We start from the raw sequence: 26934 nt of genomic DNA on the forward strand, positions 1-26934 counted from the left end.
GGTGAAGGCCAGCAGCACTCTGGATTGCATTGAACAGAGCATTGCCAGCCTATCAAGGGAAGTGACCCCTCCTTTACTCAGCACTGAGGAAGAGGCATCTGAATGCTGTGTCCAGGTCTGGACCCTCCCATATGAGACGTGGACATACTGGAGCAAGGTGCCACAAGGATGTTAAAGGACTGGAACATCTCTCATAGGAGGAGAGACTGAGAAAGCTTAGAGGAGAGAAGGCTCAGAGAGATCTTCTCAATATGTATAAATAGCTGGTGGGGCTGGGCATAAAGAAGAGGGAGTTAGGCTCTTCGCAATGGTGCCCAGCGACAGGACAGGTATGCCATCCACAGAAGCAGGTAAAAAGTAATCCAAACCCTTGCCACACCACCACCCCACAAAAATATAGACAGTATCCATGCCCCATCCTCCACAGTGACTTCTTTGTTCTACATATTGATTCCTTTTACAATATTTTTTTAATTGTATTGATACAAAAGCACGAGTTACGTAGGACTGGGAAGTTATAACACTTTTGCTGGTTTTATGCCTTTTCCAAATAAATTATGTGCTGTACTGAAGACAAGGACTCTGAGCACTCCAGGTCTGAGTTTTTAAGTAGTTTCACATCTGCAACTCCCATTGGTTTAAATGGGATTTGTAGCTACCCTTTACTGCCCATGTCTGCCCAATTTTTTCATTCTTCAAGCCAAGGCCATCTTTCCCAACACCATGAAGAAACAACTGCTTAGTTTACAGTCTTTAAGCTGAGGGAAGATGTTTCATAAAAGGATAAGACTCATTCTGCATGGGCCCAGTGAGAGTTAAGTACATTAAGAGACTTTTTTTTTTCCTGCCTTTGAAGTCTCTCCTTTGACTACTTAATGTGACGTATACTTTAAATATTTGCTATGTTCAAGGATATCACAGGAATCTAGAAGATACTTCTAAACCTTGCTTTTGATTCCCCACTCACCCCCTACAATCATTTAGACATTATATAGACTGAATATTGGAGTCAATGGCATATAGCCAGTGACATATGCCAACTTACACCAGCAAAGACCCAATGCAGTAATGCCACCTAATGACCTGATGCCATGGTCTCTTCCTGCATTTTGGAGATGAGATCAGTCCAAACACTACCTTTTCCCAACTGAAAGTATTTTACAAAAAAACCACATTTGCTATGAATACTGCATGGAACAAGAAGGGAACAGAAAAATGAGGGTTAAAAAAATTGTCTTGAAAAAACAAGGACCTCTGTTCTTGCAATGCTAAAAGACCATCATGTTTATAATAGGGGTTTAATTCTATTGCACTTTACTCATGCATAGTAACAATGGATTGAACTGGTAATAGGTAATTGTAATACGCAGTAATGTGTGAAAGTAATAGGTAGAAAATTGCCACTCACTATCAGGAGGATCAACAGAACTGAAGTCAAAGAATTTAGAGTCTCCAGCATAGCATTTGCATTTATGTATTTATTTTTAGAATCACTTTGGTTCTTCTGTAGGAACAAAAATTTTCTGTTAGAGTTATAAGAACTGTTTTACTTGAATTGAATCCAACCCTGGCCTTTACTAAAGCTCTTACTAGACATGCATTTGCCAGTTCGTTAACAAACTATTTCCAATACAGCAAGAACAATGAAGCCTTAAGCATCTTTAGTATCTGCTAAAAGAAATCCCACTCAGTTTTTTAAAAGTTGGTTTAAACTTAAAGCCAGAATTTCATTAAAACTAATAAAAGAAAGAGCTCTATGGAAAGAATTTCACTCAGTTCTTGCTCATTTTTCCTGAGTTTTGCAATGTTTGGTCTGTGTGAAAACCAACACTCTACACTGTGAAAATGACATCACAAACTGGTGGAAAGAAAAGTGATCCCAAAAGTGCTGTGTAGGACTTCCCATCTCAGGAGACTTCCACAGTTTGACACTTCCAGGCTATTATATTTCCACTCTCCAAGTTACTGAAGTTTCTGTGCTTTCCATAGCCATGCACTTCATTTACAGAAGCTGTGTTTTGAAGATGGGTCCATTCTGACAAACTCTCTCTCAAGTTCTTAAACCAGTTCTGAGGTAAAATAACCTTAGTAACTCCCACTGAAACTAGTTGTCACTGCAGTCACTCAGCACCTGAGTGTTTTATTTCACTTTACCCCTGAGAAATCCTCGCAAGAACTACAACAGGCAATAACAAAAACCCCTTTAAAGCATCTTCAGATGCTTTCAGGATATCAAGAAGACTTCAGGATATCAAGATGGAGATGAGCAGAACATGCTGCAATGTAAACAGACCAATTTTATTAAGAAAAAAAAAATTGGGGGAAGTCAGACTCCAGTGGCCAACTCACTTTCCAAACAAAAATCGCCAAGAGTAAAATGCAAAGCTCCCCTTGCACTGGGAGATGACATCACTCAGCAACATGACATCACTATCTCCATCAGTGAAAAGAAGCACCCAAGTGTCCAGAATTGGCATAACAAAGTGTCAGGTGAAAATATACTTGCAGTATAGCTGCACCTGGCATTTAGTGTTGAAAAGTTTGTTACAAATGGCTTGTTAAAGGGACCGGTATTTTCACCATAGATGTCTGTCTATGCAAAATTATGTAATCAAGTATGTATTCAGTCTGTTCAGACTTTTTTTTTTCATTACCCTCACTGACTAACAAAATACCCTTACTACATGATGGATGAAGCTTTTAAGCAGTGCCCAAGCCTATGCTCCCAACTGTTCCCTATAAATACTAATAAAATATCTGATCTTTTAAAATGGTAAACAGCCACTGACAAAAATTTCGGCCCCAGTGACATGAAATAAAAGAACTGCCCAAAAATTCAAAGATAGGAGTACTGAGTATCAGAACCCTGTGTGTTAGGAATACAGACAACACTGGTGAATCCCATACTGAGTTAACCTTTCTCTGAGATGGTATGTACTGCAAAATTCAGATCAAGCACCTTTGATAAAAATTACTGTCAAGAATCTTGATTCGGTCATTCTGTCCTTCCATTGCCATAAACTGCCTGAGAGTCAAACACAACTTCCACCCTGTAGGACAGCATGGAATGCAGTATGAGCACTGCATAAGAGAGAAGCAGAATAGCTACAGTAAACCTGTTCCAAGGACAAGAGAACCAGACATTTCTCACACAATTTATTTCATGGCCTTTGATGATCTGTGCAGCACAGTTCCTGCACACACGTTTTCTCTTATATTCTGATGAACCGCATTAACAGCGCACATCTTACCACTTACTTTCTTTCCCACAGGCTACCTTACCTGCCATCTCCTTGACTTGCAACAGGTGCCAGTTGTGTCCTGTTCTCCATTTCCCTTCATACACGTATTTTCCACAGCAGCTACAGCATACACACCACCAGTCCTATTCTGATTAAAAACATCCATCTTCCACATCTCTAATCAGGCTTCTTGGCTAGATTTTTGTCTTTTAGTCTGAAAGGCTCCTGGGACAAGGACTGTTTCTACTTGTATTTGTCATTGTTCAATTACTTAAAAAAAATACTGTGTAAATAAACTCTTTAAGCAACAAAAGATGTCCTGACACAAATGCAAGTGAAATGATTGTGCCTCTGGCTCCTGTGGTACTTTATGTTTACTATGAAAGAGCTTCTTGCAGCTTTCCCTGACTGGTATTCCTAAGTGCAAACTACTAAAATACATGCAGCTGGAAAAGATGGTCAAGCTGTACAGAAAGTACATAGAAAGTACATAAATGAGTGACTATGGATTAGATCCACCTCTTGGGATGACTCTGCCTATGTGTAAATGTATCAGAAACCACTGTCGGTGCCACGTAGAAACACCATCAGATGTTATATATGATTCAGAAGTGTTAAAATGCCCAGCATAGGGATAGAAAGATACTCAAACTCTCCACAGTTGTGCTTTACACCAATTAAACACAAGAGTTCCCCAGCTGTAAGCCCATACACAATGCATCAGAGACACAGCTGAACAGCTTCACATAAGACTGGAGTGTAGATAGGTGTCACCACGTAGGATGGTCTGAAAAGTACTCTCATATGGAAGAGCTACCTCCAAATGGTGCCACACTTAACAAGTTAGCCCAGCTGAAGTTGTTAAGCATTGCAGATGGTAAGATAGAGCTCTCATGCAACGTTCTGCCATAGAGTAATTTCTGCCAAAGTTCTTCCAAATGTTGCAACACAGAAGACTGAACCCTAACTATCAACCCATGAATGTAATTCAGGCTTGCTAAAGGACCCCATGGCCAAACTCAAACTAGAGCACTCATACCCTTTTAAGTCCCTACTCATCCCATGCTCTCCCAATCTCCACTAAAACAAAAAGTTTGATGAGTAGCTACCAAGATCATCTACCAGTTCAGCTCTGAGAAACCTCTCTGTAGTTATACTGAAGATGAACATACACTCTTCTACACACAAAACAATGAAAGCTGTGAGTTATTAGGCAAAAGCATACGATCACTTCAACATGTATCTCAAATACACCACAAAAATCTGCTTCCTTCTATTTAACTGTCCCCATGACACTGTGGAAGACTGCTCATCCCTTGCGCAAGGCACTACAAGAACCTCAGCTGTGTGTTTATGGAATTACTAAAGGTGCAATGTTACTTCCTTGTGCATAAATGGGTTTTGCACAAGATGCAGGAGCAAGAAAATAAGTAACCCTTGCCTGCAGTTGCTCTTACCCTCACACATTCTTAATTTAAGATACTTCAGTCAGTAGATCCACACAAATTATGGGAAGGGAAATAAGAAAACATGGCTAGGAATTCACCAGTTCTCAAACACCTTCTCACTACAGCTGCTGCTACAAAAAGCCAGTTTGCATTGCTGCCCTAATACACTGGAATTCTTACCCTCATGCCTCCATCCATCATCTCACACACACACCATCCATGAATGAAAGAGATTTAGTGTGAATTTGCCCCAGAAGAAATGATGCATGTATTTCTGTATCTCTCCATACATGCATAATCCATAAATGACAGACTCCATACAGACACATCCATAAATGTCACTTATCATTTAGCAGTTGTGTGGTAAACATCCATACCGAGAAGTACTGAGCATCCTGGAATCATCAGAAAATTTGTAGCTCTCACATGGGACTCACACTCCAGTGGCCTGGTCACTGTTTCATGTAGAGTATTAGCTAGAACAGCTAGTTCAAAAGAGTCTTCCCCTAACATCTCAAAGCTGTGATGGAACAAGTAATCTTGATTTTAAAAAACATATATTTCATAGCCTCTACTTCTTCTGCCTCTCCCAGCTGATAAAAAAAAAGTATTTTCTCAATCCACACCATCACAGACAGTACAGAATGCACATAAATGTATTCTGAATGGTATTTCAGAATAGGTATCTTAGACACTTAACACTGTACATTATGAGTACTATATTCCTCTTCAGCAAATACCCGGTTTTAAAGTCACAAAAATATATAAAGTTGTATTTGTAGCTGCTGCTAATACCCTCCTGTTCTCCCAACTCCCCCTCACTAATCAGTAAATCACTGCTCTATAAGAGAAGGATTTTATCCTGAAGTTCAACATAATTATGATGGCCTTCTAATACAAGCCTAACCAAAATTTCCTAAGTATCCACCACAAACCAGTGGACAGGTGAGCTACTACTTATAAAAGAAAAGCCATAGTGTTGCACTTACCTGCAAGCAGTAAAGATCCCTAAGGTGCACAGGTGTATCATTTCTGCTTTTATATATATATATGACTTTGAATCTGAGGCCACATCTCCACAGGAAACTCAAAATTATTAGCTGTCACTTCTTAATCCAGAACTGTCAGTGTAGTAGCAACCCCAAATCCAGTTTAACTTAAGACAGGCCATGACCAAGGTATTATCCACATCCTTAGATTAAGCTACCCTACCAGCTCATCTAGCATCTGAAAGATAACTGCAAGCCTCAAAGAGAGACCTATACTTCATTAGAACCAGAGGACCCTTCTCAATCCAGATCTCAGTGCTCCATGTTTAGGTCCTTGATAGCACAGTCCTCTAACAAAATAATCAAATCACTGTTACTTCTCTCTGGAACACATTTCCCAAAGTCAAATACAAATACTGATTTAAAAAAAAAAAGGAATGATACATACAGAATGAAGAATGGAGGGAGCAGATACACTTGTACCTTACAAATAAAAGTTTGATGACAAGTACTCAAAATACAGTTTATAATCTGCTTGGTATCAACATTTCTATTGGTTTCCTTTTTGGAGAGCATGTGCTTGTTACTCATGAATAGTAACAACAATGCATACCAGCCTGATATAAACTCTGGGTGGGAATTTTGTACTTTTAAACTCTCTTCATAATTATTTAGTGGGTTTAAAACAAACTAAGGCGTGTAATCTGAATTAGTCAGAAAGGTTTTTTTCTTCCCTAATAATAATTTTATTCTTAACCTGCAAATATGGGAGAACGGACTTTACGCCGAAGGGCCTAAAGCTAATCATTGCTTTCAATAAAAGTTTACATACCTTCAAAAGACTGACACTAACAAAACTGCTAATGAATCCTGGTATTTTCACTTGTCTCTTCCATTTGTAAAGCTCTATCCCTGTTCTTTTCCAGAATTAGCATGTTTACAGAGGAAGTATCACTTTGTATTACTTTAAAACACAGACTCAAAGCCAGTAACACCCATTTGAAAGCAAGATTTTGGCCAAAAAGTGGAAAGCTCTCCTCTTAGAGATGCAATCCACCTACATAAGAAAAAATGGGAAGCCTCCCCACCATTTGTTTACTCCTATGACAAAAACAAGAACCACATGGTTGAATAGGCAGAATGGGGGAAAAAGCTTCCTGTTTTAAAGCTTTAAAGATGCTCTAAGATACCTTTATTTGTAGTTTTTCATATGCAACTTATAACAGTCAATAACAGTGAAGCCCTAAAGAGCAGTGCAGCCCACTAGCCAAGTAACCGCTACTCCAAGCTCCTTCCCCCAGTCTCTTTTACCTACCCACAGGAGCACAGCTGACAAATGCACTTCTTCAAGGATGGAACTACATGCAAAGGCACAGGTGATACAGGAGACATGTTTGCTAGGAAAAAGTTATAGTTGAGGTTCTTTCCCAGCAGATGCTCTACAGCAGAACAAAAAAAACCAACTCAACCACTCTTCAGCAGCAGTCCCTGGAGACAATTATGTCAGAAGAAGATCGAGGAACCTCCAGAAGCAGAGACAGGCACACCACACTGGTACAGACTGCACTACACATCCCAGCTGACCAGCTCCTTCCCTGGGGCAGCATGCCCAAGTTCCTCTGGTGACATCCCAACCAGAGCTCTGCAGTCCTGCTTTCAAGCCTCTTCTGAGCAGGGCATGAAAGCCTTGACAGTCACCTGGGGAACCTTTGTGAAGTCACCAACACCAAGCTCCAGAGCCCAGGTCTGCAAGGAACAAAGCTGGGCCTGTTCCAGACAGCCGATAGCTAAGGTCAGACCTTCCAATTCTCTAGCTGCTTGACCATGATTAGATCAACATGTAAATGGGCTATTAAGAAGCACTTCCCTCTTAGCTGTTAACATGTTAGCAACTACATTATAGCTTCTGCAGCCAGCCATAAACTCTTTTCATAATGTTGTAGTAGTCACTTTAGCATTAGTATCAAGCCTTGTTGAAGCCTTAGGCCGCAAGAACTTTCACCCAGATCCACCGACCGTGCACTGAACTTTTACTTGGCTACATGAAGGAAGGCCCCCGAAACCGTGCAAACCAGAAAGATAAGGAGGCTTCAACCTTAGCAGAGGCTGCGATCTTCGAGATAAGAGAAGAATCGGCCTGCCTAGAGACAAGGAAAGGGCCCAGTGAAGAACGGGAAGACCCCAGACCCAAATACTACTATTGGCCCGCACTGTCTCCTGACGGGAGGGGAATTCAGATTGTAAGGGTATAATTGCTCAGGGATTTCTTTGTCCTGGGTCCCTCTCCGGAGGCACCCAGCTCGAGCTGTTTTCACCGCTGTACCAATCCATAAATTCGTCTGGCGCACGTCGTATCGGAGACTCTGCTTCGGGAAACCTCGGGTCGAGCCAAGGGGAGAGGAAGCGCCCGGGAGTGAGCGTGTACGTGAGCGAGGAGTCGGAAGGGGCACCCGCCAGCTCAGGGGAGCTGCCGCTGCGAAGGGACTCTGGTCCCAGCAGTTGAAGTCTCGGGCGGTGTGTGTGCCGCTTCCCGAATGGTGTGCGAGTGCTCGGGCAGCGGCTTCTCCTTTAACAATAAAGCTTGTCAAATTCTGCTTTATAAGGAAGACGTCAAATACAAATGGAGATTCTTCTTAAAAACTATTTGCAACTGTTTTGGAAGAAAGGAAGAGAAAGATATACCAGAACAGAAGAACAAATGTACTTAGCAATGCTTCAAAACTCTGTAAACACATCAGGTTAGGGGTCAGTACTTTTACAATAGGAAGTTCATCTGCCGGAACCTCAACTTTTACATTCCCACCCCACCACAACCAGTATTATCAGTTAGTTACACCACAATGTCATAAATGTATATCAACTATTTGAAAATAAAGTGGCATTAGCACTACCACAAGTCATAAATTTTTACAAATTCAGCGTAAAGCATTTATTCTGTAATACGCCTAAAGAAATAGCCACTTTAGTGGAAGTTTATAAAAGGAGAGCAGCCTCTATGAACAGGTAGAACTGACGGCAATATCGACCAGAAGCCTCAATAAGAAAGAAGAATCCAATGAATGTAGAGCATCACATAAAATTTGGGTTGTTTTGTTTTGGGTTTTTTTGAGGGGCTGGGGGGAAATTAGGGGCAAGATAGAGACACCAAAGATTGCACTATTTCTCATTTGAGACTTTGTTTTTCCATTTTCTAGGTTATGCCACCTACTCAATATCTGCTATTTCTAAAAATATACTTAAAAAGGAATACATACTTCTGTACATAAATGACAGGCTGTACATAGAATGCTACTATGGATGACATGAAATTGGAAGAACCAGAGCAGGCAACTGACACTCTTAAACAAGGAGAGTGGAATACAGACTCTGGAAAAAATAGAAAGGAGTGCAACTTCTCCATCTAGGCAGTGCTTGGAGAAGATGCTACACGCTCAAGTGAACCATAATTGTGCTACTACGGTTATGCTTCTGCTTTACAAATTCTATCCTGATGATGGTTCCTTCATGTCTGGCTTCTCATTCAACTGCTCTTTATCTGGAAGAAAAAGTGTATTAGTTAGCACTCTACAATATTGAACTAATTGACAGAAATACTGCTCCAAAAGTGTTTGGTGTATATTAAAAAAAGTATATATGAAATAGTACTTGTAATTCTGATAACTGTTCCAAGTAAGGTAAAATCAGCTGCTATCAGTACAGCCATAATTTTAAGCAAAAGCTAAACTGCAACAAGCCTTTGCACAAAGTATAAATCTCACTACTCCTTGAGACTAGCTTGTGTTAAATTCCTAGTACTCCATTAAATACCAGTACTCCATTAAATACCACCTGTTCTGGTGAAAGCCTTCTGTATAACAATTACTGGCTCATTTTTATTAATGCATTTCAAAAATTGACCTCATGTAACTAAACACTGCACTACTGGTTAAACAGAGTTGACACTTCTGTTCAAAATGGGGTGAGGGGGCAGGCAGGCTGGAATGCAGGATATTTCATAATAAAAAGTATATTAATAAAGTATTACAGACTATGAACACCTGACTGACCTCACAAAAGTTCCAATTACCTACAACACATTTCTAAATAGCCAAATTTGCTCAGAGTAAACACACAGTTTCAAACTAACTTTGTGAATTCTCAAAATTTAACTTCAGATTACTCCATTGCTAATGCACCTTAAGGCTTTTTTTTTTTTTTAAATAGCTGCAGATTACCTCAGAAAGTCAGATGAGCACCTTTCCTCCTGCTTGCAAGATGCTGATGCAACTAAAGGAAGCATGTTTCCTTTGTTTTTGTGTCTCATCTTCCATAAGGAATAAGAATACAAATAATCTGTCTCCCTACACTTCCACAGCAGGGTTCAGCTATTCAGAGTAGGTTATTTATGGTAGTACACCCAGTGGCAGAATGGGCAAAATCTTGTTGCTAAAGTACATGGACACTTACCCTTCAACTTATCTATTAAGTCAAATGGGATTTCGTGTACCACTGATGCCATTTCCTCCAGATGTAGACAGGATACCAGCAAAGATGACAGGGAATATTTTCTTTCGTTAAGAGATACTGGCGATGGTGTCTTGGTAAATTCTTCATCCAAGCAGAAGAGTTCTTGAGGACTGCACAGTTCATCTCTTTCTCTTTGTTCTGGTGCAAGACTTAGGTCTGATCTACAAATTACAGATTCACCTCCATTATGTGTTTGATGCAGCTCCTGTTCACTTCTAGATGCAGTCTTTTTCAGCACTTTATTTGTGTTGAACGGGGACTGTAGATCTAGCTTTGATTTTTGATTATCCCCCTTATTTTTTGAACCACCTGTTATGTATGCATTGTCTACTACAGTAAAATCAGATTCTGAGCTTGCAGATTTGTTGGGATCTATGTTATCAAGTTCTTCTGGAAGTGTCTCATCCAATATCCCCAAGTGGGTAGCTTCATGACTGATAGAACTTAACAATGGAGAAACATTCCAGCGCAGCATCCCATCCATTAAGGAACCATCAAAGTGGTCTGAAGGTAGAACATTTGTTCTACTTTTGTTTTCTGAACAAATATCTGGTGTATCCATGCTCTTCTTTACATGTTGAAAACTCTGTTCTTCTGGATCTTCTACAGAACTTTTGTTCAAAACAATACATTTTAATTCCTGTTCTTCAGTTCTCTCACTCTCTTGCATTCCAGATGTTTCCAAAATTGGAGATTCCATGCTATGACTTATCCTCATCTGCTCCGGAGGTCTAAATTCTGTAGAACTTGACTGGGACTTCCTTTCTGACAAGGGAGGATCAAAGTCAGGTACAGCAGACGCAGGGATAGAGCACACGGATCTAGAGTCTGCCGCCTTCTGCATTATAGGTCTAGCATCCGTCAGAGCTTCTTCTATTATTACTTCAGCTGGGGCCAGCTCTGTGTCTGATGAGCCCTCAGTACAAACAGCTTTTCTCCATGAGCTTCTAACTTCAGTAACTAAATGGAACAAACCAAGGTAAAATTTTAGTACTTTCATACTCTCAATCAACGTGTTTTTATTCTGTCCCTTCAGTAACATAAGCAATCCAAGAAGGAAGATGTATAGCTGCTTTATATCATTTATGCTTAGTTTTCTTACTCAACACCAAGGGGATTCTACACAGGAAAAAAATCTGTTAAATAAAATTCACAGTATCCACATCTTATTAGGCCTACATCTTACTAGGCCTACTATGTTGTGTTACACAGTGAGCCATTAGGATAACTTGCAGCTTCACTGAAATAATTATCTTTTTCTTCTTGTGTGACACGTACAATGTCAATGAACTAATCACATTTCTAATCAGTGAGTATTATAAAAGCAGAGTTTTAGACTTACGCAGATTTTCTGGAGTTCGGGGAATTTGTTTCCTTGTTAAAAATGGGTTAAAAGCCAGTGAGCTAATGAGATCTTCTAATGACATTCCTTTTCCTTCTCCACCCCGAGGCGACTCAGATACCACTGCTTCTGCAACCTGTAGAATGTTAGAGAAGGGGAAACCCTCAGAAAGCAAAATTATAACCTCTTTATTTCTGTCAGTTATGGCTCAAAATAAATCCCATTCTCCAAATGATCTGAAGAGTTTGGAATTTCCTGACTCTTCTGTCATTTACTACTTAGGCTCACAACAACCACAGTGTCCTACAAACACAAAATGAAGACAGGGGACTGAAATCAGAATTCAATTCTAAGTTCCCTCATCATCTATGAGACCATCTTTAAAATAAGAAAATGTGCTCAGAATATATTTAAGACACTAGTTGAGAACTGCATAAGCATGAAGACTAGAGCTGTATTTACATTAGCAAAAAAATTTTAGCAGATGAAAAATAACTATACCATTTCAGTGAAAGATGCAATTTACTTTCCAAATTAAGCTGTGGCACATTTTACAGTAACTCTTGTGAAGGAATTCCTCAATTAAATCTTAAATTAAATACCTAAAAAAGGAAATACTTAAATTCCTGGTTAAAATTCCCACGCCCCTGTTAAATATTTAACCTGTATAACTTCAGAAACAAAAAGGACTCTCAAATTCTTAATACATGAAGTGGTTCATAGATTAAAATATGAGAGGTGATAAAAATCATACCATGATTCTACTGAAAGTGCTATTCACTTCACCATGATTTATAAGTATAAGTGCACAAGCTCCATGCTTTCAGGGTGTACTTCTTTGGGCAGTCACCCCTAAAACTTAGTGACACTGATTACTATCTAGCAGAAAAAAAAAAAGTAACTTTTGATATATGCGGATTACAAGAGGCATTTTATGATATAATCAGTAATTTGTTCTCTGAACTTAAAAACCATTTTTTTAAAAAAACAAATAAATAAAAAAAGTAAAAATAACTTTTCCTAACCTGTTCTGCCAGTTCATCTCTGGCTTTCTTAAGAAGGTCTTCTTTTTTGACAGGAGACTCTGTCTGGATAACATGATCACCTGCATTCTCCCACATTTCTGAAATGGCGGACTCATCCTTTCCATTTTTTAAGATCTTTGGAGGCACGGGGTTTTTTTTCTCCTTGCAAGTTTCAATATGCAAGTTCTAGAGGAATACAGAGGAATTATTAGAAGTTTTAAACCCAGGTGTCAGAAAATCAGCATGAAGAAACTGCTGTACAAATTCTGAACAGCAATGGCCTTAGTGTTTAGTCAATAAAAATATTTCAGTCTTAAATTCTAACTAAACACAAAATATTTTTACAATCGTATTTAAAGTAGGACATAAGTAGTAGCTAGGATAGGGTGTTGGATAGAACACAGATGACTCATCTGCAACTACCTCAAACACACTACAGTGAACAATTGTGCAATGGACAACTATACATCCAAGTTACTTTTAGGCCACATTATAACCCTTAAGTTCACACACAACCTAAAGAAACACCAAAGTCTGACCACTGGTCACACCAAAAAGACGAGGAGTCAGCAAGCAGGGAATCAGTGACACACTGTACATTGTACTGGAAGTCAGGTGCAAGTGCATCTACTTCCTACTGTCCTTTCCTAAAGCTTAATGAAGTCCCTGGCAGTTAGCTTTTACAGTTTTACAGGACTGATTCAGATGTGTAAAACTACTACTTTAAAAAAAAAACAAAAACAAACCAAAAACCCACAACCCTCCCCCCCCCCCAATACTAACTCTAGGCTTCAATCAATGTAAAAAGCAAGTATCGTAAGCTTAACTTTGACAGGTAGGAAATTACTGAAGAATAACCTTTTCAATTAACACGTCTCTGTTTTCAGATGCTTTTGACAACTCCAAAGGCAGTGAAGAGATCCTTGGGGGGGGTGGGAGGGAGGACAGGAGGGAGGTTAAAAAACGAACAAAGAAAAAAAGACAAAAGAGGTTTTAGAGACAAATTAAGCAAGTGGCATGCAAGTCTTAGTAGAAGGCCATTACATATTGTGTGCCCCGTATCTGTCCGTTACGATTTCCCTCAATTCGTCCCGGTCATCAGAAGGCAATTTTACTATAGGGAGAACATGTGACAATTAGAGCAGATTTAGCCCTACTTGTGTATCAGCCTCCCAAAATTAATAAATTCTGAAACTTTTCCCTAGATGTTCTTCCTCTGAATCACCTCTGACATCCACAGGTCTGTTCCTATATGAACTGACTGATATTTAACAAAAACACCTGGCTACCAAAAACTTGAGTCTTACCACTTCTGATGAGTGTAGTGCTAATTGCACAGCTCTCAAAAATGTTAGGTACAGTCCTCACTTGTTAGGAAGAACGCACCTTAAAATGTTAATATTTGCTGTTACCTGTCTTTCGAATCAGAAGCAGATGAAAATCCATGCTGTATGAAATCACTGAGAGAAATCCAGGCTTTAATTATTAACTACTTGGACAACCTTTGAGACTTATATGCAACTACATCTACTGATGTCTAAGTATAGGACAGCCTTCCTTTGCTAACTCCCTTTCTCTCCTAGCAGGCAACTTTCAAGTATCTGTAGAAGTCATATTATGAAATACAGTGTTATTCAAAAGGTCATGAAACCTCCCTGGACTAAGTAAATGACAAACAGGCCAAATTTAGAATACCATTGTTTTGTGTTCTATCCTTTGCTGGAACTACAATAAGAGACGTTACAGAACAAAGTGAAAATTCATGAGAAAAGCCTTGTCAAGAAGGTTTAGCACAGTAGTTGTACTTGGGAGTCAGGGTTTTTTGGTTTGGTTTGGTTTTAGTTGTTGGGGTTTTTTGTTTTGGTTTTTTGTGGGTTTTTTGTTGTTTTTTTTTTTTTTAACACAAAAGAAGGGCTCCTGTGAATGCCTGTTCCTTTATTCTCAGGCTATACTGAACATATATGCCTACCTCAACCCAGCCTAAGAAACAGAATTCTGTTTTCTCCACCTACCTCTTAAAACTTGACAGAACGTAGCTACAAAGTGAGTTAAAAACCTTGCAACTTGGCTGCTGCACATCCTATTTAGCTGCAAGCAGTTGATCAATTGGTCACCAGCTGGAGAAAGTGGCAATTACTTTAGGACTATCTTGCTAAATCAGGTAGATGTGACATGTAAGGAGTGGGCTACTGAAATATCCCTCTAAAGATCAAGAGATGCAATACAGTCAACTCCAACAAGTAAATTTCTATTTTTCCCACTGCTTTTTTATCAATTTCTCAATAACATCATACCATCTTTGTGGTGGTGTTGACCTATCCGTCACAGTTTCCAATGCCCCATCATCCTTCTCATAATGTACTTCATGAACAGAGTCACAAACATCTAGAAAAGCAAATCAAGAGTTTTATTATTGCCTCCATTTTTTTTTGCTCAGGCTTCCCTGGTGACACAAGTGACTCAGACCACTTCTGTAGACTAATCACAGGATGGACTTTATAAGAACTTCAAGAAAAATAAACTAATACATAAGCAGGACAATGAAATAAATCCTTTTGCTCAGGTACCACCTGCAGCCACAGATACCACTAGCAGCCAGCACCTATTTGTGTTGTTCCTGAACGCATGTTTGAGAGGCATGATTCTATCTGCTGCCCTGCAGACATTAATCATACATTCCACCTTCCTCCAGACTACAATCCCAGCCACATGTCATCATCATCCCCTCCTCTCCACACACACATCAATTGAGTGGCACATCAATTCCACAAAATAAATTTCCACCCACGTTTTCCCCACCATCTTCACCTGCATTTATCAGTAAGTATCTCTGTGGACATACTCATCCCTCTGTTCAACACTGCCTCAATCCAAGCAAGGCAAGGCACACTATAAGGAAATGTTTTGCACATTGGTACATGTACCTCAGCTCAGGTCTCTCCATAATAATAAATATCTATTTTGGCACATCATTTGGATAAGCAGCCAGTTTAACCTCAGTAGTTCTCTACTAACCCTGAATTCCAGCTTCTGCAAACATAAATGGCATTTTGTTTTGTACTCACCTCAACAACATCTCCAACATCCAAACTCACTTCAAGAAGTTAGGTGAGGTTAACATTTTTTTTAAAGCTTACCATGTTAACAGGCAGAAAGTTAGTTTTCTCAGTGGCTGGATTCTCAGATCAAGCATCTTAACCACAGAGTAGAGAGAATGCCACAGACACCACTTTGTCTCAAGCTTTCTGATATTACCAGAAGATCACAGCATTATTGCACGGTGCTTTAATCTTTGGAATTTTTAAGGCAAATGACCTTCCATTTGCAATTCTGTAGCCTTTCCTTTGCAGCTTCTAGCCTTATACCTACATACCCTCAGACTGCTGGAGTAGTGCTTTCACCTTTGTAATCAAAAGGATCTTCTCCCTATTGCTTTACAGCTTGAAATTCCAACACATCTGCTATGTCATTTTTCCTAAAAGGGACTGCACATGACATATGATTCAAGCTGTCTTCCCCCTCCTTTTCCACCCTTGCTTTGTAGCTTCTAATTTATAACTCTATATCAGGGACAGTCAATACTTGATCAATAAGCACTACCCAGTAAAATACAACTGGTTCATCAGCCGATTAGCATGTACAACATCCAGGTCTGATGGAAGTGAGCTCTGGTCAGCACTGTTAACCTAAAGACTTAAAGCAACCAACACAGAGATCAAGTAAGGTCCTGATCAAATGGCACCGTTACTGTGGAGTATTTCAGAATGCACCAGGGAAAGATGCTTACCTGGGAGGACACCTTCAATTTCTTTTCCCATCTGGCCAATGGGAAAAGTTTTATCTTCCTTCTCTCTTTCTTATTACTCCTCCAACCTGAAGCAACTTTCACTGTTAATGTACGCTCTAGAACCCATGAATTAACCTTTATACTTGGAAATCTGTCTCAACATCCTTCGTGCAAGAACAACAAAATACCAAACAGCTCCAGCATTGTTTTTTTGCCATATCAAAAGCATCAGAGAATCTTTGAGATACAACAAGGTTGAAAAACGTAAGGCAATTGCGGCAAGGAGTCATTCAGAACCACATTATCAGAGACTATCAAAGATACTTGCAAATGCAAGCAGGGAGTCTTTTTGACTCCAAGTAACTTCTAACAACTGTGGCAGGGGGGGAGAAGGAAAAGAAGCTTCTCCTGTTCACCCACCTAAAGCTGATACCAGTTGCTGACAAAGGACACTATCCTCCTCCTCTTCTTCTTCATTAAAAGAAATGGGTGGCAAAGCTCGTAATAAATCAAGTTCCTTTCAAAAAAAAGAAAAAGTCACACAAGCAGGCTGAAAAAATCTGCATATCAACAGCAACTAATAGACAATTATTTACAACAGCTTTTCTGCAAACCAGCCGTCAGACTCAAACGAAACTTTTCCTCTCTCTGCTGGGTAGCTCGGCAAGGGGTATAACCTCAGATCCCTGTATAAATGTCAGTGTCAGAATGGAAATTATTGTTCATTCATCAAGCAGATCACTTTACAACAGAAAAACAGAACTCAGCAGCTGTTCAGATTGATAGCACATGAAAGCTCAGTTTCCACAGGGGGAATGGACATGGACAAAACCAAAACCAATCAGCTCACTCTTATGCTGATCTATTGTCTTGACAAGATGGTTCCATCCCCCGCCTCAAATGCAAACACCAGCTGTCATTAAGTCAAATGTAACTTCTTTAAGAAAGACTACTTCATAAAGCAATTTCTGCTATATTGTGCTATCTGATTCCCTAACCTTACATATAAAGCTTAAGTGTTTGCAACAGAACACACCAGCTTAGATGTATATCCTCTCTCACCTTTACCCATTCTCTTCCCCAGAATCAGATAAATTGAACACTACTTACTGGATCCTGATCCAAGATTAAATTAAAAGGACACAGGCCAAGAAAGCTTTTCCAATTCACTTTCCAGTCTTCCTGTTCTCTAGAAATATATTCACCCGTTGACACACAATGCTGTTGCTCAGTTTTTAGCCTGTAACATATGAGCATGGAAAATGAGTGTAACATGTCTGTTGGTGGAGATAACAATTCTGCATAGACGGAGAGTATTATGTGGCCTGCTTATCCTGAAAAATCTTTGATATGTACTAACTTATTCATGCATTTGTGCATGCACTAAGAACTAACTGAAATTCACAACCTAAAAAGCAGCCACTAGGTAGTCTTCATGTTTCTTACAGTAGAATTGGAAGAACTATACTAAAATACATACACACAATGAGATACACACTTAAACTTTCCCTAAGCCCATTTCAGGTAAAGTTTTAAAATCCCAGAATTGACTAATATAACAAGAAAAAAAAAATTAAAAAATAGATCAGCTAGCAAACGAAGTCCCCAGGAACAAAGCCTAAAATATTACTGAAGCAAGGGCAAAAAGCTGAAGTTACCTAGAGAAGAATCTCAGTAAAAGTTATACAGATAATCAAGACAAATGTGAATTTCCCAGAGGCAAAGCAAAAAGATTGAACCTACATGTTCTTACTATAAATATTATTTTAGAAAAGACTCCAAGGTAGGAAGACATGGTGCTTAGACTAAAGAACAAGGAACCAGAGAAAATTTCCAGACAATTACCTCTTTGCTTCAAAATCCTGTAGTACTTTATTGCAGAGTGTAATCCTATTTTCAATGACCTGAATTTCTTCTTTTAATTCAGATTGACAACGTTCATCTCTCAATGTCCTAAGGGCTTCATTTAATAACTGAACGACTGTTAAGAAATTCAGCTTTTCAGCTTTATATACATTTCCTGTACAACGCTTGAAGTATAACAAGCAAGGAAAAAAAAAGAATTAGTGAACAGCATCAGTATCAGAAAGTTATGTCTTCTGCAGTCAGAGCAGGCATACAAAGTTCCACTTTGTATTTTGATTCAGTTCCTTATTGTTTCATTTTTCAAAAAAATGCACGCTAGATTTAAGCCTCAGGTTTTTTTTCTAGAATCAGCTGCTTGAAAGCAGCCTATAAAGCAATACGAACTAAGAAAACCTTAACTAATGAGGTATGCTGTTTAACCACTGCCCCAAAAGATGCAACAGGCCTAAACAGCACCATACACCACACACTGGAAACAAAAGCCCATTAGTTAAAGCAATAGTTAAGCTGGTCAACCTAGTTTTAATGTCTAAACAACAAAAAAATCAAGTACTAATCAGGCAGACTTACCAATGCAGTTATTGAGTTTTAAAAGTTAATGGCTGAAACATAACTAATCCAAAACTGCAGCATAATCATAACAAACTTTAATATACAAATTAGACATATTTTCTCCATCCTTGAGCAACCACGTCTTATCATCTGTGAAGTAGGTTTGGGTTTTTTTAAAGGTATCTAATTACACCCCTGGGGGCTAAAAATAATAATAAAAAAAATACAGTTTAGCAAGAAGGACAAAATTTACTTACTTGGTGTATGTCACTTTCAACTCTGTGAGCCAACAGCCGTGGAACCCTGAGAACAATGTTAGTTCCATCTAAAATGCACTGACCAACACAATCTTCAAGTACATCAAGTACAGAATCCACAACTTCCTTTTCCTTTTTCAGAGATGTAAGCATTTCCACTATAAGTGTCCACATACTGCGGACCTTAATAGGCAAGAAGGACAAAAACGCTACGTTAGAATGTCTGCCACTTATAATGACAGAGTATCAAAACAGCATAAAGGCAGATTAAGGGGCTAGCATAATCACAGGCAGACAAGTGGAAATAAGAGTATCTGAGAGTAAGTGTTGCAGAAATGTAAGAAGAAATACAGTACGCCGCCACAGCAGAAAAAAAATGCTCACCTTTTGAATTCTCTCAGTTTTGCCATTTTTGTTTTGGTCATTTTGTTTCATCCTATATGTGCATGCAAAACAAAAGTTCAAGTGGACTACAATGAAATTATAGTTCATATTTCATAAAATTGAGTAAGAAACTGATTTTATATATGCTAACTTAGCTATAAGGAAAAACACTTACTTGCAAGACTGTATCTCCAGGACTGCATATTCAGACTTTATCTGTTTTATTTCTTTAATTAAAAGCCTAGGAAAAAAGCTAACAGTTACCACAGATTTTTAAAGAATCCAAGTTTCTACTCTGCTATTCTCAGATTTCCTTACAATCACAAATCAGTCATGTTCATGCCTTCCAAATCTGCATACTGAGACAGTTTTGGAAAGATGCCAAGAAAACCCCAAAACAAAAAAAAAAACCAAAAAAACCCCACCCCCCAACTTATCCTTGACTTCACCATGACTTTGTGCAGAAAGACAGCCAGGAAAGCCACTAAGATATCTGTAAATTAAGCAATTAAGCTGTGGCTTATTCTATTGCAATGGTACGGCTTTTATTAGACCCAAGAACAATAATGAAGTTACTAGAAATGAGCTTTATTAACATAAACCTCCAAATATATTCAGCAATTGTACAGTACCCAAATCCCTCAGTTTCAAAAAACTAGAGAACAGAATACTGGAGTACAAGCAGCTGGACCACCAAAGTTCTTTTGCCAAAGCCAAAGCGCTTCTATTAAATTTTTAAGCATGTAAAAACCACAGTGGCCTGATTTTCAGAAACAGTGGGTGCCCCTGAATCATGCTGAATTCTGAAGGATCTTCAGAGTTCTGATGCCTTGTTAAGAATCAAAAAGCTATAGAGAATTAAGTTTTTGAAGGGTACCACTCACAAGGTAAGCAAGAGCACTAACACTTCCCAAGCAGAGTTAGAGAAGATGCAGAATTATAGAAATCAGAGAAGTTTAGGAGACACTGACCTCTGGAAATTATATTCTTGAGCCTTCCATTATGTTACTCATGGTCCTGTCAAGCCAAGTCTTGAATGTTTCCAGCAAGGGAGACTCTACCACTTTTCTGGGTAACCTACTCCACATGACATTTTTTAATTTTTTTTTCCATCCAGATGGAGTTTTCCCTTACGAACCTTGGGCCTGTTGCCTCTTGTCCTGTGACCATAAATCCTTGTGAAGACAGTACCTCCATCTTGTCTACAACTGCTTTTTAGATATTGAAGACTGTGATTAAATCCCCTGAGCTTTGTCTTCCTCAGGCTAAACAAACCCAATTTCTACAGCTTTTACTCATATGTGTCAAGCTCTCCAACCCTCTTATCATTGTGGTCCTCTGCTAGAATCTCTCCCATCTTTCAATCTCCCTCCTCAACTGGGGGGGACCCAAACTGAACACAGTATTCCAGGTGTGGCCTTAGAATTGCCAGGCAGAGTGAAATACATCTCTTGATCTGCTGGCTGTGCTCCTTTTCATACAGCCTAGGAGGCTGTTGGTCTTCTTGGCTACCAGGGCACACTGCTGACTCGTGCTCACCTTGTGCCCCAACACTACTCTCACCTTTGGTTGTTCTTCGCACTTATCTTTGTTAAACCTCACACAATTCTTGTTGGGCAAGCCTCCAAACCCAGGAAGGTCTCTGCGTAATGGCTCTTCATTCCAGTATATCTACCTTTCCTCACAGTTTGGCATCATCTGCAAGTTTGGTGGATTTGCATTCAATCCTGTCATCCATATCCCTTATGAAGACAAGGAATAGTATAAGACCCAGTATCAACCCCAGAGGAACTCCACTCATGATAGGCTACCAGTTAGACTTTGAAGCACTACCACCGTTTGGGCTCACCCCTTCAGCTAGCCTTCTCTTTTTCCAAAGATGACAGAGTAGTTCTGAAATAATGCCAGGTAAGTATCTCTGCACCCTTGAATGCATTCTATCAGGTAGCAAAGGTTTGTGTACGTCCAGTTTGTACACACAAACCTCCTCTTTACCTTCTCCTACTATCAGTGGTCTGTTGCTTCTTTCATCACTGCTTCTTGGCACAGAGACTGCGCTACTGACCTTACCCATGAAGACTGAGGCAAAGAAGGCATTAGGTATTTCAGCCTATGACACTTGTAATTTAACTTATTTCATTCAGAAGCAGAACTAAATCCTTCGTGTACATCCACTTCCTAGTAACATACCTATGGAAGCCTTTTTTCAGGCTCTTACCAGGCTCTTGGAGCTTTAGCTGAACTGTGGCCTTCGTAACCACATCACTGCACACCTGAGAAATATTTCTGTATTTACGTCTGGGAGTCAGTCCCATTTTCTATATGCTGCTGCTTTGGTTTCTGAGCTCTATCACTAGCTCACTGTTTTAACCAGGTTTGTTTCTTGTTATGCCTGTTTCTTTTTCCACTTAAGGGGACAGACCACACTTGAGCTTCAGCAAGGATCTCTGAAAATAACCTAGCACTCCTGAGCCCTTCTGCTTTCCACAGGACACCTCCTAGCAGTTTCCTGGGCAAGTGGAAATTCACTCTTTTAAGTCCAGTGTCATTATTCTTCCACTTGTCTTCCTCATGTTCCTTAGGATCTTAAGTTCTACAGCCATGGCTGCAGTGACCATAAGGCTCCTGTTGGCAGTTACGTCTCCAGAAAAGTTTCTCTTACTTGTAAGCAGTGAGTTCAAAAGAGCACCACTCCCACTCAGCATACCCAGTGATCGCATTACAAAGCCATCATCAGTGCACTCCAGTTTCCCAGATTGCTAATGCACCACTGTACTGCTTTCCCAGCAAATACCACGGTCAGCTGAAGTCCTTTATAAGAATCAAGGCCTGCCAGTCTGAGGTGTGTTTGATTCGTATGAAGAAGGCTTCAAATACCTTCCCTGGTATAGAGGAAGAGGTGTATAGTAGATACCCACCATGGGGTCTCCCTTGATGCTAAACCCTCTGATCTTGATCCAAAGGCATGAAACAGACGGAGCTATGCTACATGCACTCAAACTGCTCTTTTACATACAGTGCAACTGCTCTTTTTCTGTCATTTACTGAACAGCTTGCAACTGTCCATGACAGTGCTCCAGTCATGTAAACTATCCCACCCAAATTATGTAAATTCCAATGCCTGCACAGAAAGTTCCAGTTATTCTTGTTTCTCAAACTGGGAATGTTTTCCATACACGAGAATAAAGAACAGCATAATTTTGGTGAAATAATTAAGGATTATGTAAATAAAATGTGTCCCACACTGATTAAGCAAAGACCAAATGTTTCATCCAGAGACAGTTATATTCTAAGATATGACCCTTCAAATGTTAAGAAATCATAGTGCTATACATGCAGAATTCCCTGATCATTTTTAACACCCGAGTAACCATATCTTCCAAAATATAGCATCTCCTAACTGAAGAACTAATTTCTTTAGACTACTATGCTTCACAAAAGACCCTACAAACAGTAGAACTGTCAATTAAAGGAGGTGAAGAGGGAAAAAATGGGGAGAAGCTCAACAGAAGTCATGATGTAAAGTAGATGCAGCCTCCTCAAATCCTTTTAAAAACACACACACAAAAGTCAGCTTTTATGAAAAGACTCCATTTCTTTAAATGCATTACTTACTGTGCTTTTTTCTCATATTCTTGAATAACAAAATCTTCCTTTTGAAAAATTTGCAGAAGTTTATTGTATGCAACTCTACATCTTGCATTTGCCATGTACACATCCTTAGGTCTCAACTTTACAGCTTCAGCAAAAGGTATATCAGTGCCTAAATGAAAGTTAATGTTTGGATTACATTATTTACTTTTAGCAAATAGACAACTTCCTAATCTACCTAGTTTGAACTGAAAGAATCACAAATCAAGATGCCCATTTTACCTGGACTGAAATAGAGTATGCAGTGTACTGTCTTTTTTGCCAGTTCTTTCTGTTGTATACATTTTCATTCCCTCACTCTCACTCCCTTTCCCTATTCTTTAAGTGAACAAAACAATACAAGACGCGTAGAATAGACAGTTCTGATCCTTCAGAATTCCTCAAGCTGTGAGAAAGACTATGGTATAGTGGTCCAATACTTTTGGACCAAACCATTGCTTGTGTGGATAACGGGTGTACAGCATTACACAGATGAACCTTGGAGCAAGACCCATAAAGCAACAGAAAGCAAAACAATCTGCACTGTTCTATCAGCAGTAGCTCTATGCCAGTGCACAGAACCCTGTGAAAGGTTTTGAACTGAGCAGCCAACTCAGAACTACTTAAAGCTCTTGGCATATATTAAAGACTTGACAGATTCACTGTCAAACATGACAAAAAGCATTTTTATTGTTCCATTACAGCTTACCTACGGAGTTCGTTTTCATGTCCTCAACCACTACATGTCTTGCAAACCGATATAATAGGTGAATAAATTTAGGACCAGCAGGAGAAAGAAATGAAGAAGGTGTAATTTGTGGAAGACAGTTTTGGTCTTCATTCTAGAAAAGTTAAATTGGTTTTAAACACAAAACTAATCTAAGAAATAAAGCCTATACAACAGCCATCAAATATTTACCCGAGTACCAGAAAAAGCTAAACTACTTTGCCACCACCATTGACATCTAGTCTAGTCAGCAGAAGAGACTACAACTTTTTGAATGTTCCACCCACCACTCCTAGTTCTATACGCGAAAGACAGTTTCAATGCAAAGACTGAAATCAGTGTTGGGTAAATGTTAGAAATCTCTGCCCTCCTCACTCCTAACTGGTAATCCCTACCTTTGAAAAAGTATTCAAGTTTTTTTTTCATATTTTCTACTGAAGTCATTAATCAGTACTTTGTTCTGCTTTTATCTTACTCAAAGATATTAAACTGTTGGCTTTCACCTTGTCCATTACTACTAAAAAAATAAGTGTTCCAGTACATAAAGACCTGATTTCTAGAATGGTCATTAAAACAAAGGCAGCATGAGAAGACAACATAATAATCAATGATACCTGAAGCAATGAATTTTGGTTTGTCTCTTTTCCTTTAGAAAGCTTGCCTTAAACTTTAGTCCCTTCCCCCATATATAAGGAAAGACTAACATTAAAGTTTTTCATGCATCTGAAACCACTTTCACAATAACACCTTCCCAGGCAACTTAGGCAAACATCTCTCAAGTTGAAGAAAATTATTCTCACCCAGAGCTGAGGAACCCCCTAGACTTCTGCTTAATCAATACCATTATTCAGAATCAAGCCACAGCAGTTTTAAGACGCAAGATTAAGTCTCTGTCATGTAAATTCCACCATGCCACAATTTTTTCCTCAAACAAGTCTAAGATAAACTATGTGACATAGGACACTGTAAAACTGAATTCTTTGGTAAAACACCCTTATTTAAAACTCTTATTTAAAAGCACCACATATTCTCTCAAAAAAAGAATGAGGTCACAGAAACCAGTAGAGCATCAGTTTCCACTCTTCATAATACTCACTGCAATATCTTTTAGCCATATACAGCACTGCTTCCTAAATTCAGGATCTGTGAAGTTTCCGAGTGTAAAGAAATAGTCACTTTCCGTTTAAAAAGGATGGGGAAAAAGAAGAAGAAAAAAAGAAAAACCAATTTCAAAACATGTTCAAACATTCAGTTACTTAAGTCTTGTTCTTATAATGGTTAATAAGACAAAGATTTCTTAGTGATGCCTCCTGGAGGAGCCAGAAGATGAGAGGATATAGCCTAGACCAAGAATAGCTAAAAGTTTGTTAAATGACAAGGTTTTGTTGCCATAGTAAGTTAATTACAGACTATTTCAGAGACAAATTTGTCTGCAGCTCTTTTTAATTCAGGAGAAGGGAAGAGGGAAAAAAAAAAAGGGCCAGAACACTGACAATTTTCGTATCACTGGCATTCCTCCAGCCACTTCTTTAATGTGTAAACTAAAACAGCCCAGCTAGACAAGCTAAAACATTAATGAAGATGGGGTTCCTGCCATGTTGAAGATCCTGTCAGCAATCCATAACTGGGAAACATTACTTGCTGTTTGGTCAGAGATATGAATGGGAAAGGTAGATTACTTGGCAGCTATGAAAGTTTTCACCAAACTTGCCAAGCTACAGATACTACCAGAAACAACATTAATTAAGGCAAATTTTCTGATACATTACAGAGTTGTGATCAAGAGGAAACAAATTATCTGACTGTACATTCTTTTCCCAGAGCATTCCCTAGGAGAGCACTTTTTCCCCCCCTCAGCAACTGCATAAACCAGATTTTTGATTATGTGCACAGCAGTAACGTCACAAGCCAAATACTTACCCGAAAGTTTCTGCTGCGCGGGACTTATCCAGCTTAGCAAACAAGAAGAGGGCAAAGACATGAAATGCACTGTTGTTTGGGTTATCAAACATCCCCCTAATACAGAAATAAACAGCTACATCAGAAGTAGTTAGGACGCTGAATTAACACAGCATTCTTACCGGCCACTTAAGATTACAAAATACTACTTTATATTAAAGCGTTACAAGTTATAAATTGAACGCTTTATCTTCTGCATAGTTAAGAATATATGTCCTCCAGCCTATTTAGCAACGTTGAAATAATTTCCGTGAGGGCATTTTCTCTCACAGAAGTTTTCAAACCAAGAGGTACGGAGCCAATCAGCTCACTTTCTTCACATGGCTGCGCGGGATGTATCAATCGGAGAGCAAGAGTTATTGCGATTTCTGGGTTTCACTTCTTCAGACATAGATAACACAGATCACTACAGCAATTCAGGCGTTTCCTCTGTGTTACGCACCGCCAAGGGCACCAGGCCCCTGGGCAGCCATTGCGAGACCCCCCCTCCTCTTGAGGTGTGCGCTCCTGGGTGAAACCCAGGGCCCCGCTCGGGGGCTGGCGGCCGCAAAAGGGCCCCCCCTCCGCCTTCTCCCCCTTCCCCGGCTCTCCCTCGCACTTACGTTCCCCATACCAAGCCGCTGCCGCCAGCCTCCGGGTCGAAGCCCAGGGCCAGCAGGTAGAGCCAGAGATGGTCGCTCTCCCACCCGGCGTCCATAGTGCCAAGCAGGTCACGGAGCACCCACCGACGAAACCAGGTGGAGACGGGCCGCCTGACGGCCGCCTAACGGCCGCCACGCCACCGCCACCTTCCCCGCCCGCCAAAAGCTCCCGCGCGCGGGCCCGCCCATACCAGGCCCTGACTCCGCGAGACCTCCCGCCGGCCCCCGCCCACCAGACACGACGGCGCGCGAGGCAAGCCGGGGGCGTGGCGCCACGCGGGCGCGCTGCGGCCTGCCGGGAGGTGTAGTCCGCGCGGCGGTACGCCACCGGCGAGGCCGCGCGCCTGCGCGCCGACGGTGGCCGGCGAGCGCCAGGGCCGCCCGCCGCTCCGGTGGAGGCCGCGGGGTGTCGGCGGCGGCTGGCGCGGCGCCGTCGCCGCCGCCATGCTGAGGGGCCCCAAGAGGCCGGGCCGCAGCGGCGGGGCCGGCCTGTCACTCGAAACCCGCCGCGAGGTGGCCCCGAGCAGCGCTGCGCTGGTCATGGAGGGCGTCGCGCTTCGGGCAGCGGCTGGCCTAGAC

At 40.2% G+C, this 26934-nt stretch overlaps 1 protein-coding gene and 1 non-coding gene across 2 annotated transcripts; both read right to left on the reverse strand.

The window, feature by feature from the left end:
• Window positions 1–1494: 1494 nt before the first annotated feature.
• HAUS6 (HAUS augmin like complex subunit 6) lies at window positions 1495–26535 on the reverse strand. Its single transcript, XM_072859374.1, has 17 exons — window positions 26317–26535; window positions 25676–25771; window positions 24852–24930; window positions 23738–23870; window positions 23014–23161; window positions 19574–19639; window positions 19399–19450; window positions 19015–19197; window positions 18185–18369; window positions 17450–17579; window positions 16760–16856; window positions 14847–14937; window positions 13411–13474; window positions 12553–12738; window positions 11528–11663; window positions 10126–11145; window positions 1495–9214 (listed from the first exon to the last, which is right to left on the reverse strand). The coding sequence occupies exons 1-17, from the start codon at window positions 26409–26411 to the stop codon at window positions 9162–9164; spliced, it is 2814 nt and encodes a 937-aa protein (XP_072715475.1). The 5' UTR covers window positions 26412–26535; the 3' UTR covers window positions 1495–9161.
• LOC140651524 (small Cajal body-specific RNA 8) lies at window positions 13598–13727 on the reverse strand. Its single transcript, XR_012042419.1, has one exon.
• Window positions 26536–26934: the final 399 nt, after the last annotated feature.

Source organism: Ciconia boyciana, chromosome 4, assembly GCF_034638445.1.
Source record: "Ciconia boyciana chromosome 4, ASM3463844v1, whole genome shotgun sequence".
Lineage (NCBI taxonomy): Eukaryota > Metazoa > Chordata > Aves > Ciconiiformes > Ciconiidae > Ciconia > Ciconia boyciana.